We start from the raw sequence: 15,570 nt of genomic DNA, 5'->3' as shown, positions 1-15,570 counted from the left end.
CCGTCTAAACTTACAAATCATACCTGATTAAAGTCTTAATATGATATAATTATTTGGATAAAGTCTTAATATGCAATACTTACCTGAAAAAGTCTACACTTACAATTCATACCTTAATGAAGTTTAAATATGCAATACTTATTTGAACTTACCTAAATTACTAACTTATGTCCGAGATATCATTTGTTGTTTAAAAACATTCCAAGCACAAGCATGTTTTATGTATTATACCAAAAAATACCAGTATTTGTTAGCTAAACATTGCACAGTAAAATATACCAATTTAGCTTATTCATAATTTGTGTACAATAAAGGTCATTTCAGAGTTTGACTTAAATTTTGTCTTTTTTTTCCCTTTTGTCACAGGCAAAGTGGATGCTGCAGCTGCACAAATAATGGAGCTGGAGAAAAAAGTGATTGCGCTGGAGAATGAAATAAAACAGCTTGCAGAACAACCTAGGCTTTAACAATTTCTGCTCAACTAAAGAAGAGTTCTGCTTTTTTTTACACGATTTCCCTCAACTCTGTACAAAATTCTGTGTAAATATTTTAGCTTTAACTTACCACATTTCTTAATTACTCACTTGAGCTTCGTTTGTTTTTTTTAGATTTTTAAAATTTATAATGAGTGTTTTATAAATATAATAAATTAAATACATTTTAATCCTCTTGTCCCAGGTTGTATTTGTTTTATCTGTAGACAGTCATAGAGAACATAGAGAACTGTAGAGTTCATAGAGAACTGTATTCACTGGACATACCATTGCAGGAAATACAGTATTCTAAATATACTGATTATAAACAATAGAGCTAGTTGTCAGAATTGATGCATTTTTGAAGCACAATCAAAATAATGTTTACCCAAAATATACTGTTTTTTTTAAGTTAATTAAAATGTAAAATAGTTCCATGACACCCAATACAAATAGATTAATTCAGTAAACAAAATGTCAATGAACTGACAAATTTTTTCTTGCTTGTTGCTGGCTCTGTGCTACATAAAAAGACAACTCAAGCAAAGAATACAAGTTTATTTAGAAAATTCCATATTTCCACAAAAAACAACAAACTATAACAGAACAGGCTACTGGAAGAGGGACTGTTTTAAAGCCCATAGTGATGTAATGGGCACTCTGATAAAGAAGAGCAATAGTATGATGGCAAAAGGCCTTCCCCGCAACACTTGCACGATGTCTTCTTTACCTCCACAGGACCTGGGTGGCATGAAGTCACCTGTAATGCGAAGCACAGACACACTGTCAGCTCTAAGAAACATTTTTAAAAAGGTACAAAAAGCACCAAATGTTTATATCTACATTTAAGCCATTGACAATTAGTACTACATCTGTTACATCTTGGATGACCCTAAACAATCTACCTGAATAAGTTAACCTCCTAAAAACCAAGCAAACATTTAATATGATGGACAAATTAACACTCGACCTTCACATTCTTTGGCCACTGGTTTAACCTACCTAGTGGGTAGATAACTAGGGTTAAATGTGATTTAACATAATTTTTTTTCTCCCTGTCGATTAACCTTCCTATCTAAAACACCTGCACTGTGTTTGAAACTGTATATACAAAGATAAAACAGTTCTGTCTTCTATCCAACTCAAAGCCTAAAATAAGCACATCAGATCCTGGGCAGTAGCTACAGTAATTGTTAAAACAGAAAAGAAAACATTAACTAAACAGCAACTTAGCATTACTTGACGTACTGTTATCTATCTAAGTTAGCAAGCTCGCTAGTTAGCGTTAGCTAACCTAACTGGATTGGAAGCCTCGCTAACTTGTATAAAAATAACTACTTAGCCTAAAAATTAAAGATGTATTCCTTGACAAATAGCTTGTAAGCCTTTTCAGCCTTTGATATTTTCGCTACTGATATCTCATCTATGATCAGGGAGAGGTCGGAGAAAGAAATCAAGTTTGTGCAGAGACTGCAGTGAACTCCATTCTAGCGCCGCTGTGTTTACCCTGCTAAACCAAACCGGAAACACGTCATCAAGCTCTGTGAAAAGGGCATATTTCAAGATTTTTTAAATAATTATTGAGGAGTAAGCTCTTCTGAATAGTTTGACACCAAACATGTCATGATCGGTCAAGGAGCCAAGGACAAGTTCTCAAAAGTAGGTTTTGCATATTATGCAAATTTGCAAAAAACTTAGGTGGGTGGAGCATAAACAAGAATGACCAAGGACAAAGATGTTCAATCAGCAAGACGAGCAAGATTAAATAAGTTCATCAGAGCTTTAATTTAGAATGATTCACCTGTAGCTGTTTTACCAAATGACCACCAGAGCGCAGCAAGAGACCACATATAAACTGCTGAGAATCAGTAAGAGAGAAATGTTACTACAACCCCTGGCAAAAAGTATGGAATCACCAGTCTTGGATGAGCACTCCTTCAGACATTTCATTCTGTAAAACAAACTCTGATCAAAAACATGATACAATAATAAGGTCATTCCAAAGTGCAACTTGTTGGCTTTCAGGAACACTCAAAGAAATGAAGAAAAAACATTGTGGAAGTCAGTGAATGTTACTTTTATTGACCAACCACAGGGAAAAAAATATGGAATCACTCAATTCTGAGGAAAAAAGTATGGAATCACTCAAATTGAAGGTAGAAAATAAGGACACACCCAGTCAATTTCCTTTCCCTAAATGGACACCTGCCTCAGATTAGATCTGCTTGTTAGTCTGCAGTTAAAAACACCTGCAGTCATGACACCTTGGAGGGCTGCTGGACGAATTAGAGTGGCAAGAACCATGGCTCCAACAAGAGAAATGTCTCTTGAAACAAAAGAGAGGATTGTGAAACTTCTTGAAGAAGGTAACTCTTCACGCATGGTTGCTAAAGATGTGGGCTGTTCACAGTCAGCTGTATCCAAGATATGGACCAAATACAAACAGCATGGAATGGTTGTTAAAGCCAAGCGTACTGGTAGACCGAGAAAGACATCAAAAGCGTCAAAACAAGCAACTTAAGGCCATTTGTCTTGAAAACCGAAAAAGTACAACTAAACAGATAAATGGGAAGCATAAATGGGAAGAAGCTGGAGCCAATGTATGTGACCGAACCGTAAGAAATCGCCTAAAGGAAATGGGATTTCAATACAGGAAAGCTAAAAGAAAACCATCATTGACACCTAAACATAAAAGAACAAGACTGCAGTGGTCTAAGGAGAGGCAATCATGGACTGTGGATGACTGGATGAAAGTTATCTTCAGTGATGAGTCAAGAATCTGCATTGGACAAGGTGATGATGCTGGAACTTTTGTTTGGTGCCGTTCCAGTGAGATTTATGAAGAGGCCTGCCTGAAGAAAACAACAAATTTCCACAGTCCTTGATGATATGGGGCTGCATGTCAGGCAAAGGCACTGGGGAGATGACTGTGGTTAATTCTTCTATCAATGCACAAGTTTACATTGACATTTTGGACAGTTTTCTCATCCCTTCAGTTGAACAGATGTTTGGAGATAATGAAATAATTTTCCAAGATGACAATGCATCGTGCCATAGGGCAAAAACAGTGAAGGCATTCCTTGGAGAAAGACACATTCAGTCGATGTCATGGCCTGCAAATAGTCCAGATCTCAACCCAATTGAAAACCTGTGGTGGAAATTGAAAAAAATGGTCCACAAGAAGGCTCCGACCTGCAAAGCTGATCTGGCAACTGCTATCAAAGAGAGTTGGCACCAAATTGATGCAGAATACTGTTTGTCACTCATCAAGTCCATGCCTCAGAGACTGAAAGCCGTTATAAAAGCCTAAAGTGGTGCAACTAAATACTAGTGATGTATTTTGAATCATCTTTTGTTTATCTGTTTTTCATGATTCCATACTTTTTTCCTCAGAATTGAGTGATTCCATATTTTTTTCCCTGTGGTTGGTCAATAAAAGTAACATTCACTGACTTCCACAATGTTTTTTCTTCATTTCTTTGAGTGTTCCTGAAAGCCAACAAGTTGCACTTTGGAATGACCTTATTATTGTATCATGTTTTTGATCAGAGTTTGTTTTACAGAATGAAATGTCTGAAGGAGTGCTCATCCAAGACTGGTGATTCCATACTTTTTGCCAGGGGTTGTATAAGTAAATTTCTATTTTTATAGCAGAGAGAAAAAAAAAGTCCGATTTGGCTCAAAATTCAAGTCAAGATCAAGTGGTGTATATATATGTATATAAATTTGTGTGTTGATAGGGTCAAAGGTTCCTCACTTTTGTCCATTTAGGGTTTGAAAAAAGCAATGATTTTGGTTTTGGGTGTGCAAAATCACTGTTGCTCTTTGGCCATATTAGAGGCAAAAAGTAGCCGATTTGGCTCAAAATTTGCACTCAAGATCACAACATGTATATAAATTTATGTGCTGATAGGGTCAAAGGTTCCTGTCTTCTGTCCATTTAGGTTTGAAAAAAGCGATAATATAGGCTTACGGCCAACAAAATCACTGTAGATTTCGAGCCGTTGTAGAGGGAAAACATGTCGGATTTGGCTGAAAATTTGCAGTCAAGATCAGATTATCAGTCTATATATGTGTTAATTTGTGTATTGATAGGGTCAAAGGGTTCTGTCTTCCGTTCATTTAGGTATGAATATAGTGATAAATAGAATTAATTGAAAATAGTTAATTTGTCACCGTAGAGAATACTGAAGACTTATTTGGCTCATACTTGGCAGATGTGCTTAAAATGTTATTGTTAATTAGTGGGTTTATCAGTTTTGACCAAATAACTCTGAAAAGGCTTTCACGTACCTGTTTGATCAAGGCTTATGGGCCACAACTAGTTAAATGTCAAGATTTTTTCAATAATTATTTACCTACAGGGTCTCAAGATTGCATCAAGACCAAATTTGTTTTGATTGGTTGAATATCCAGGGACTAGTTCGAAAAGTGCGATTTTTACTCTACTGGCCACTGATGCAAAACAATGTATTTTTAGTAAAGACATGTAATGACAAAGTTGTAGATGCTACAGCAAAGCATACAAATCAAAAAGAATGACATGCCTAGGCCACTTGTACCTTTAGATATAACTGATTTTCTGCTATGGTGCCCCCAAGAGGCCAATCAATGCCATGTTTTAATAGATGATAGAAGGCCCTCATATACATGTAGGCTATAAGTATTGTCCTGATTGGTCATTGTTTAGCCTGTCAAAAGCTTGCTGAAAACTGATTGGCTAATAACGATCGCAAAAATGTACATATCAAATTTTCCTTCGGTGTAATATAGGCCACAGATGATACATGTCAAACGAGAGCTTGATAGCTTGTACGGTTCCTGAGAAACAGATTTTTAGCTTTGGCTCTGCCCCCTGGGGGCGTATGTCTACACAGATTGACAGGCTACCTCAGAATCATGTTAGAATCAAAGATCTAAAGTGGCATTAGTGTCGGTTTAAGCGTTCAAAAGTTACAGCTGTTAGAGTAAATTTTGGTGTGCCACGTTAAGATTATTTGCATACGGCGGCCATATTGTTCACAAATTTCACGATTTTTTCTATAATTATTGAGGGTGGGACTCTGCTTGTCAAATTGTCAAACATGTCAGGATTGGTAAAAAATCCACAGACTAGTTCGCAAAAGTAGATTTTGCATTTTATTCTAAATAGCAAAAAATCTAAGTGGGTGGAGCTTAGTGGTTCTATTGACCTTTTTGATTTGCCATAAACCAAGGAATCATACATATAACAAAATAATTTTTCGTCTAGCCATCAGGGCGTGGGAGTTACGAGGCCTAACGCGTTGACCTTTGCCATAGCGCCCCCTTGAGGCCGATCGGGCTCATCTTTTGAATCTGATTAGCGGTGAGAAGTACTGCCATATGACCAAGTCTCAGCCCTGTAGGCCTTACGGTTTCTTCTGCCCAATCGCTTTTATGGCAGAAAAAGAATAAGAACTATAATCAGAACAATTACAATAGGGTTCCTACCACTACGTGCTCGAACCCCTAATAATAATTTTATGAGACTGATTACTTAATGAGCTTTATGCTATCAGCACCTACACAAGTTCATGTGTTGATGCCACAATCCTGTGTACACAGCAGCAGGAAAACTCAGATACACACTGGATCACAGTTCAGAACAGGTTTGTGCCTAAAAACAGAGAAATAAAACAGTTAACGAGTCAAAGTTACTGTGAAAGAAATTTTGAAGTACCGTATTTTTCGGACTATAAGGCGCACTTAAAAACTTTTAATTTTCACAAAAATTGACAGTGCGTCTTATAATACGGTGCGCCTTTTGTATGGATTTTACTCGTCAGGTTGTAAGGAGCAGTAAACACACACTCCGTGCAGCGTTATAGAGAGTTTCAGTGCTATACAGAGTCCAGAGCCGTGCAGCTCCGAGGCTGAGCAGCAATAGCATTAGCTAGATGCTAACCGCTAAGCTAGCTAGCTTATTCACTGAGATCAGTATTATCTAAATTTTACTCGTCAGGTTGTAAGAAGCAGTAAACACACACTCCGTGCAGCGTTATACAGAGTTTCAGTGCTATACAGAGTCCAGAGCCGTGCAGCGCCGAGGCTGGAGCAGCAAATAGCATTAGCTAGCTTATTCACTGTTCAGAGATCAGTATTATCTAAATTTTACTCGTCAGGTTGTAAGGAGCAGTAAACACACACTCCGTGCAGCGTTATACAGAGTTTCAGTGCTATACAGAGTCCAGAGCCGTGCAGCTCCGAGGCTGGAGCAGCAAATAGCATTAGCTAGCTTATTCACTGTTCAGAGATCAGTATTATCTAAATTTTACCCGTCAGGTGTAAGGAGCAGTAAACACACACTCCGTGCAGAGCCGTGCCGCTCCGAGGCTGGAGCAGCAATAGCATTAGCTAGATGCTAACCGCTTAGCTAGCTAGCTTTTTCACTGTTCAGAGATCAGTATTTTCTAAATTTAGCACTTTTAATACTGCTGGAGCAGTATTATTAGAGTTAGATGCTAATCGCTAAGCGTTCACCGTTCAGAGGTGAGTTATCGGCCTGTAAGTCTGTGCTGCTTTGCCTGGCTAGCATTAGCTAGATGCTAAGCGCTAACTCTCTCAGAGGTGAGTTTTATCAGCCTGTAATCTGCTTGTTTACCGTGTTAAAACAAGCTACTGGGGACGAATCGCTAGCTAATATCTCACTGTCTTACCAGAACACGCAGGATTACTCAGTGTAACGCTGTCGTTTATGTTTGGGTTAACTTTACTAGTTTAGGTGACTAGCTAGCGCGCTAGCGGATAGCTATGCTAACGCTGGTGCAGCAAGCCTTAGTGGACATCTGGAAATCTAAGCTTACTGTAAATAAACTGAAGCACGTTACTCACCCAAATAAACAGTTTTCAGGAGAGGAATCTGTGTAGATTAATATCCAGCACTCGTTTGACTTTGAAATAGCTAGATTTGTATACTGAGACGCTCCACCGGCAAGCGACCACCCCCGGTGGGGGAAGGGAAACATGGCGCCACCCCTGTTCACTTTGATAGAGGCACCCTTTCTAGTGTCACTTAACGCGCCTTATAATGCGATGCGCCCTATGTATGGAAAAATAGCAGAAAATAGGCGTTCTTTGATAGTGCGTCTTATAATACGGTGCGCCTTATAGTCCGAAAAATACGGTAACTGTTTTTCACAATGGATTAATTAATCACAGATTCTCACCAGAGAGCAATATGGTTGGTGATGTGTTGAGGCATTCTTAAGTAATTAAGATGAGAAATGGCAAGGTGTGATTTTAGTCTTGTGCATTCACCTCCAGCTTTGAATAAGTCCGCCGCGCTGTCCTTCGAAGCAACCATTTTCAAACACATTACAGAACTAACCAAACTAATTTACACAAGCTTTGGCTTTCCCCAATCGCTGTGCATTCAAGCATCCAATTAATCTGGGACACCTCTGGACCCATAACAATGATGAAAAGGAAAAAAACAGATAATGAAGTTGCTTCCTCCAAGATTTGTCAGCAGCAACTGCAGCAGGGGTGTAACCAGGGTCCACAGTCAGGATCCACAGATGAGGAGTTGGCATAGTTACAGTCAGGTTTGGCAGGGTTAAAGCTCCAAAGCTAAACAGGAACAGCAGCCAAGCATGGCAAGGTTTAACAGGGTTTAATGCAGAACTGTCAGAAGACTGCACTGTATCGGTCATTTCAAACCTTTAATAACCCTCTGCATAATTTTTCATGACCTTTTATAATTACATTTTAGTGCACAATGGGCCACCACTGCAAAATGTATATAGAGGAAAAACAGCAGTTACTTCACAAATGACAATCACTGATAAATAAAAGAATTTAATAGATTATTTCCTTGTTTCAAAAGCCTTTGTTTCAACATAAAGTACTTCAATAGTCCAAATGAACATCAGCAGCACTGCCTACTCTGCAGCAGTGCAAGACATACAGACAGACAGTCATGTGACTGTGACCCTGCCTTCTACAACCAGGTGCTGGCTACACATTGAGAAAATGAGAAAAATATGATAGGCACAATGAGCATTTCTATAAAAAAAAAAAAAAAAAAAAAATATATATATGTATATATATATATATATATATATATATATATATATATATATATATATATATATATATATATAGCACATTTCATTCTGTGACAACAAGCATACACTTGGTGAAGAAAAAAAAAACATGGATCTCAGTGATCATTTTGTGAAATTGCAGCCTTCAAACAACCCGAGAGTCCAGAGATCCCAGAAGCAAGAGACACCAGCGCTGATGTGCTAGTGTGAGAATGTGTGCACGCAAGCATTTTTTATATGTCGATTTAAACCATCAACGACGGTACACCCCAAATGCTACAAAACTAAAGAAAATGGTGATGCCCACGAGCGAGGCAGTGGCAGGTGTGGTGAAAAAATGGCGATACTGGAACTGAAAATACCACAGCACTGACAGCATGAGCACGAACAATGGCACCATCAGGCTACCAACGTTCAGTGCCACATGCACCTGGTCCGCAGCACGGGTGCCTGCCGGCACAGCCCGAGTGGCATGCTGTGAGATGTGACAGTGGAGGACACAGTTATCGGACAGGTTCAGCGAGGAAAGTGTCTGGGCGTCATCCTGGAGGAGCTGGCCCTGGTAGATTAGCCGGACTTGGTGTTCCTGTCCAGCGAAGTAGGTCCTAAAGTACACACACAAACACAATTTAGTGTGTTATCTATATACAACTAATCGAAATGCACATTCACAATGGATAATTAACCAACTTATTTAAAAGATGATTGTACAGTGCAGATCAAGTTCAGACTCTTGAAATGTTTTTTCAATCTACAATTGAAAACCAAGCCAAAGTGCCGACCTAAACCCTATTGAGATCATGTAGCATGACCTAAACAGAGCTGTACACACATCCTGGAAATAGTAATGGTGCAACAATGATTTTGACAGTTGCCATTACAGTGAACTTGTTAAAGCATTTATAAATAGGGGTTAATAAAGTGCAGGAGTCCAATTTTCAACAACTGGAGATTTTCTGCCGAACATACTCCTACCCAGATGCGTGGCTCACACAGGTTGCCAGGTTGACACACAGTGACAAGCAACAAAGAGTGCTGATCAGTGAACATATACATTTGCAGTGTCCAAAATGCCCTTCTCTACTATGGTGATAAATTACCCAGCTATGGTTAGCAAACATTACTAAAGCTTAGTGATTACCTGTTAAAAAATATCCAGCTTGCCTGTTTCCATGACTGCAGAAAACTGTTTGCGTGCTGGCAACCCTGAGTGTGAAGATGGGACTGGCAGTGAAGTGCACACTTCAAGTAAGAAAATATTGGCTCAAGCTCTGCTGACAAGAACTATCTGTGCAGGTTTCCTTAATATAGGATGATACTCCTGATCATGAGTTACTACAGAAAATATAATCCTTAATGGTCCAAAGAGGACCAACACCAAAGTGCGACACGTCTGCCGTAACCATTTTTAGGTCCCAGATTTAGGAGGAAGAGTGGAGAGTAGGGCTGAAACGATTACTCGAGTAAATAGAGGTACTTGATTAAAAAAATTGAGTAATTTTCTGTGCCTCAAATAATCGTTTATTTAATTTTAAAACCCAGAGCAACAGAGTTTAGTGCTGACTACATTTATTGTGAAACAGCACACTTAGCGCTGAAAGCAGGAGGAGGAGGCGAAGGTTTTGGTTGAGAAGCTGGCATATGGAAGTTGCAAGGGAAAAGAGAAAACGACAATTTAAGAGAAAAAAGGGCAATAATATACAAATTTTAGGCTCAACCGCAATAACAACTCTGTCATATGTATTTGGTAAAACGTGGTCATACCACCCCACAACAGCACGTCTTCAATGCAGAACTAGCAACATCTCTGCTGTTCAGAAGACAAGGTGCACAACATAAAGCCAATGTTTATGCCTTTTTTAATTCCCTATATTTGATACTTACAGGAAATTCTAAGTTAAAATAATTTAAATAAAATTGATTACATTATTAATAAGTAAACTATTACTTGTGGTATTTATGTCTATTTTGTGTTTTATTTTTTTATTGTTTTATCATTTATTATGGTGAAATGTCTTGTTTTTAATTGCTCTTTAGTCAAGCAAATACGTTTTTTTCCGATTACTCGATTAATCAAATCAGGTTTTCAGTAGAGTACTCGATTACAAAAATAATCGATAGCTTGAGCCCTAGTTGAGAGCCACACAGTCCAAGCCTTTAGAGATCTAGTGTGAAATTTCTACATGAATAATGGTATGGGGAGCCATGTCATCTGTATCACTTTACAAAAATGTGGTCATGAGTTTCTGAGCACCTCCGAATGTGGTTCTCCTCATTCAGACTAGTAGTTTGTGCTGGCCACTTTAATCAGATCAGCTAGGTCACATGTTAATGCCACATGTGAAAAGATTTTCATCAATGACGGCTGTAATATTAGTAATAATGATTAAGCCACACAGATAAATGTAGTTTTTAATTAATCTACAAAAACAGGTTCCTTTAATCCTGGTCCTGGCACCCCCCTGCCGTGCATATTTATGGCTTTTCCTTCTTCCAACACACCTGATTCAACTACTTAGCTCATTAACAAGCATTACAGTGAGTATTTTAATGCAGAGAAAACTTTGAAAAGAGTAGAGAATGAAGGGCACCATGACCAGGATAGAAGAACCCTTTATTAAACTATTAACCAGGATGCTTAATTCTGCCAAACATCCAAAATGCAGTATTAATATTAATAGTACCTCTTAATGTAACCAATGGTGTCCTCAGGGTTGACCTGTGCTACTCGCTCTGTGTCGTTTAGGAACTTTAGCCTCAGCACCATGTTCCTCTCTGTGTCGTTGGGCGTGTCTTCAGAAGGGCTGGGCTGTGTTGATCTTGAGGCACTAGCTGGTGGCTCTGTGGCAAGCGAAGGCCCTGCTGCCTCTCTGCGTCTCAGACCATCCGCTCTCAGCAGGCCTTCATCCCCTCCTCCTTCCTCTGAATTGTGTTCCTCACCCGCTCTCTCGGTCTCGGCCTTACTGTCCTCCCTAAGGCCATGGGACGGTGAGCTGATGTCATTGGTGGGAATGGGCTCCTGGTTCTCTTCTTCGAAAGAGGGGGCAGCAGATTCTGGGCGCGTGGAGAGGAGGTGCTCAGAAGGCTCAGCAGTGTGTGTGGAGATCCAGGCCAAAACCAGGACCAGCACCAGAAACACCACTCCAAAGAGTAGAGTGACCTCATCACCCACACCCTCTATCAAAACCATCCTGGGCTGCTGTGTCCCTAAGGCAACGTCAAACTAGGCACCTACAGAACAAAGGACATAATGGAAGAATACTTTACAGTCCAGATTAAACCTGTCTGAAGATGTAGAAGACAAAGCTTAGCAAACTCCTTTTAAACTTAGTTTCCAGTCATAAAAACTGTAAGAACCTATTAATAAATAAAATATTTATCATACAGGAGAACTGCATTTTCCAAAGAGTGGGACTTGAGGAAAGGTTGGGCAAGATGAGAGGGTTAACACTCAATGGAGTACAGTCTAATGTAAATGGTTCCATAGAAGAAACATAATTAAAGGAGCAGCATGACAGAGCTTTATTTTAGCTTTTCTGTGAAATATCAGAAGTGCTGCTGTCTTACATGAATTTAATTACAAATAAATACTGATATTTTAACATTACCATATGTATATACAAGTGTTTAGAGGGATTATGTATTGTAATGTCTCTTAAGCATTTATAGGTATGTTTTTTAGACACACTGTTCAGCCCCAGACTAAGGCAGTAAACACATGCACTGCTTTTTTTTAATAAAAAGCTTTGCTCAAATCTCAATCTGGGTCAGGACAGTTTGTAGCTAATCCTCTAAAGTAACAAAAATACCATATTTGGTTTAACCTCTGAACACAAAGCAAGCATTTGGAGCAGGGCGCTTCAGGTATTTTCTGCTCATATTCCAGGCAAAAAGTCCTTAAATTTTTTATAAACCTTACCTTTAAAAATCGTTCAACTGTGCTATAGGCAAAAAGGATGTTTTCATTTATTTTGGTACACAATCAATATTAATATGTAAATCAGTCAATTAATAATACCGCTGCCCTTGTGACGTCCAACAATCTGTGCCTTACTGCAATCAGATGCAATTACAATCCCCGTCCCGAAACCCTTACATCATCCAGAGAACCAATCACTGGGTGACATTTTTCAAATGTGAGCTAAAGGGTGGGGACAGCTAAAATCAGAGGGTATAGTTACTCTTTAAACACCTGCACAATGCCCCATCCATCTGCACACACTACCAAACCTCAGTCTAACTCCCATAATTCACCTGGCATTACAATCAGCACACTAGTCAGGGTTCAATCTTTCTTACTAACAAGATAAAACCTTACAACTTATACAAGTGTGGCCATTCCCAAGCCATCCCCTAAGGCAACATTTCCCATGTCCCATGACTTCATGTCATCATTGTATTTAGCCATTCAGATTGTATTTAGAAACATTTAGTTAACATCTGAGTGGAGAAGCCACAGTTTCTTGACTTACGTTCTGCACTGTATAAGGAGCTTTTTACAATTCAGACCTAATGTTTGCATAACACTTTCTGAACGGAGACAAATCAGCACAGAATCAAACACTAAGATTGTACAAATCGAAGACAAGAACAGACTGTGACTGTTCAAAATAAATAAAATTGCAGCCCCTGTGCCTGTTTTTGGGATTTATTTTCTTTTCAGGACATTACTCTTGTGAGAATGTAAAAATAAGAACAAAATAAGAACAATTATGTTCTGGTCAAACACTGAGAAAAAGATGCTGAAAGTACTGGATATGAAACTCATGCAAGTGTAATTAATTTACTTTTATCTATTTTGTACTTTAATAAGTTTAACTTTTCCTTAATGAAAATGTTCATTTTAAAGTATAAAATTGGCTTGGCCCAGGCTAATTCTATGTTTTCCTTAAAGTAGAAGACTAGAACTCTTAATATCGTGTATTTGGTCTGGCCCAAGATGAAAAAATCACATTGGAACATTAGCTTTATATTCATTACATTTGTGTATTATGGCTCGTGTACCATGTTGCTAATTTATTTTACAGTATAAAATCAGCTCGGGCCAGGCTAATTCCAAGATTTCCTTAAATTAAGAATAGAATTCTTCATATGTGTATTTGTTTTGGCCCAAGATGAAAGAAAATCCTTTAAAATCACACTGGATCATCTGCCTCATATTTTTTAGCGCAATGGCTTTCAAAATATAAATTTATTAAATATATATTTTTTATTATATATTAAATTATTAATTATAAATTCCGTTATTAAAATAAATATTTTACAGTATACAATTAGCTTCGGCCAGGATAATGCCTGGTTTTCTTTAAAGTAGGAGGCTAATTCTCTATTTCAGATATTTTTACTCAGGAAATGAATGAAGTACACTAAAACAGCAAATTCATGTTGTAAGTAAAACTGGAGAAAATAAATGATGGAAGATCGTGTATATAACATTACATTTAATAACATATCGTATATTTACATTTTTAATAAACAGCTGTCCTGCTTTTCTTCATTCTATCTGCTTCAGTGTTGATCTGTGGGGTGTTTAATATAATATGTGGAACAGCGGGTGTTTGTGAATGCTCCCTTTAGTTCACGGTGGTTCAGTGAAGCGGTAGCTGCGAATATCAAACCAACTTCAGCCTCGTCCACTAATAGTAGTTCTTCCGTCATTTTGGAGGTTCGATGATTTAAGCAACAGTAACGATATAATCATTTTACCACCCTTATATCAGACTATTAAATTGTGAAAAAAATAAAAAATAAATAAAGACCACATGACCAGCAGCAGTCCAAACACATGTGGTACAGAGACTGTCCAGGGCACCCAATAATTACAGAGAGGATATAGCAAGCGTTACACAGAACTTATCCTGGCCGCATTAACAGGCAAGTTAAATTGACATCATCAGTCAGTCTAAACCTAAACCAATATAAACCACCCGAATCCTCGTTTAATGGTACCGGTAACTAAACAGAAGTGACCAGACCAGAAGAATATACTAAATCATAGGTAAAACAGTAAGATAAAAAAGAATCTACAGAAAGCAGCAACACCGAGTCTAACCTGCACTGTCTAACCAGAATAAAGGTAATATGTTATTTGTGTAGTTATATAGCTATGTGTCGTTATGTATGCGTGTATGTACGTACAGGCAGTCAGGGAGCTTTACAGGTGAGCTAACAGTGCCCCGCAGCTCAGAGCTAACAGCAAGCTTAGCGCGGCTCCGGATCCCCGCTGCAGTCGGTAAACGCGGGTTTTAAACGGATTCTGCAGAAAGACGAAGAAAGATAAACGGAGGGAAGACTTACTGCTGACATATTTACACTGCACGCTGCGACATGTTCCACTCCGCCACACTTTCAGTTACTCTCACTTTAGCTCGCGGGCAGAGTGGCCGCATCAACATTAGCCGATCTGTTCCGGTTGAGAAAAACGCACTTCACACGACAAAATAAAAGTCTCACCTTTATCAAACTACCGAATTTTCCAAGACTGAACTTAACATATTATGATTATTTTATTTATATTTATTAGTATAATAAAATACGAATACATTTTACAAAACAAACAGGAATTTATTTTGAGTCGCTTTGACGGTATGCTGGGTTGTTAAAAAAAAATCAGTATTCAGTCAGTAGTTTTTTTTGTAATGTAAGTTTTGTTAAAACATATTTATGCTCTTTAATTCACGCAGTGGTGAAAAGATTTTTTAGCAAAATGTTTCAGTTTTAACCATATTAAGTTTAGTGCATCCTTAGATGCATCCTAAGACTTGTCCTACTGCGGTCAAGCCAGCCCCCACTTCAAAACGCTTGGTCAAACTAACGTTAGCCCCCACGCTGTTTCTCAGAGCGCGCATACACTGAACATTGCGGCAAGCGTGAGAAGGAACACATTTCAAAATAAAAGCCCCCCCCCCCCTTAATATCAAGACATTATGCTGTGGAGTGGTATTAAAAGGAATCCACATGATATCACGTTATGTCTGATATCACATGTCAATTTAATGTAGTCCTGGTAGTACACAAAATAAAAGCCCTGT

The 15,570-nt window shown here is 38.4% G+C and overlaps 1 protein-coding gene across 2 annotated transcripts; it reads right to left on the bottom strand.

Annotated features, from left to right (window-relative positions):
• Window positions 1-1,016: 1,016 nt before the first annotated feature.
• tmub1 (transmembrane and ubiquitin-like domain containing 1) lies at window positions 1,017-14,970 on the bottom strand. Of its 2 annotated transcripts, none has more exons than XM_022677958.2 (5): window positions 14,837-14,970; window positions 11,224-11,770; window positions 7,661-9,144; window positions 6,021-6,111; window positions 1,017-1,233 (listed from the first exon to the last, which is right to left on the bottom strand). In XM_022677958.2, exons 2-3 carry the CDS (start codon window positions 11,727-11,729, stop codon window positions 8,793-8,795), a joined length of 858 nt encoding a protein of 285 aa, XP_022533679.1. In that variant the 5' UTR covers window positions 11,730-11,770; window positions 14,837-14,970; the 3' UTR covers window positions 1,017-1,233; window positions 6,021-6,111; window positions 7,661-8,792. The 2 variants fall into 2 exon arrangements, with proteins under 2 accessions (XP_022533679.1, XP_022533680.1); XM_022677959.2 differs by lacking the exon at window positions 14,837-14,970 and adding an exon at window positions 14,678-14,830.
• Between the last annotated feature and the right edge of the window lie 600 nt (window positions 14,971-15,570).

This window comes from Astyanax mexicanus, chromosome 8 (assembly GCF_023375975.1).
Source record: "Astyanax mexicanus isolate ESR-SI-001 chromosome 8, AstMex3_surface, whole genome shotgun sequence".
NCBI lineage: Eukaryota > Metazoa > Chordata > Actinopteri > Characiformes > Acestrorhamphidae > Astyanax > Astyanax mexicanus.
Note: the sequence above shows the minus strand (reverse complement) of the source record. Positions and strands in the feature narration are given on the sequence as shown.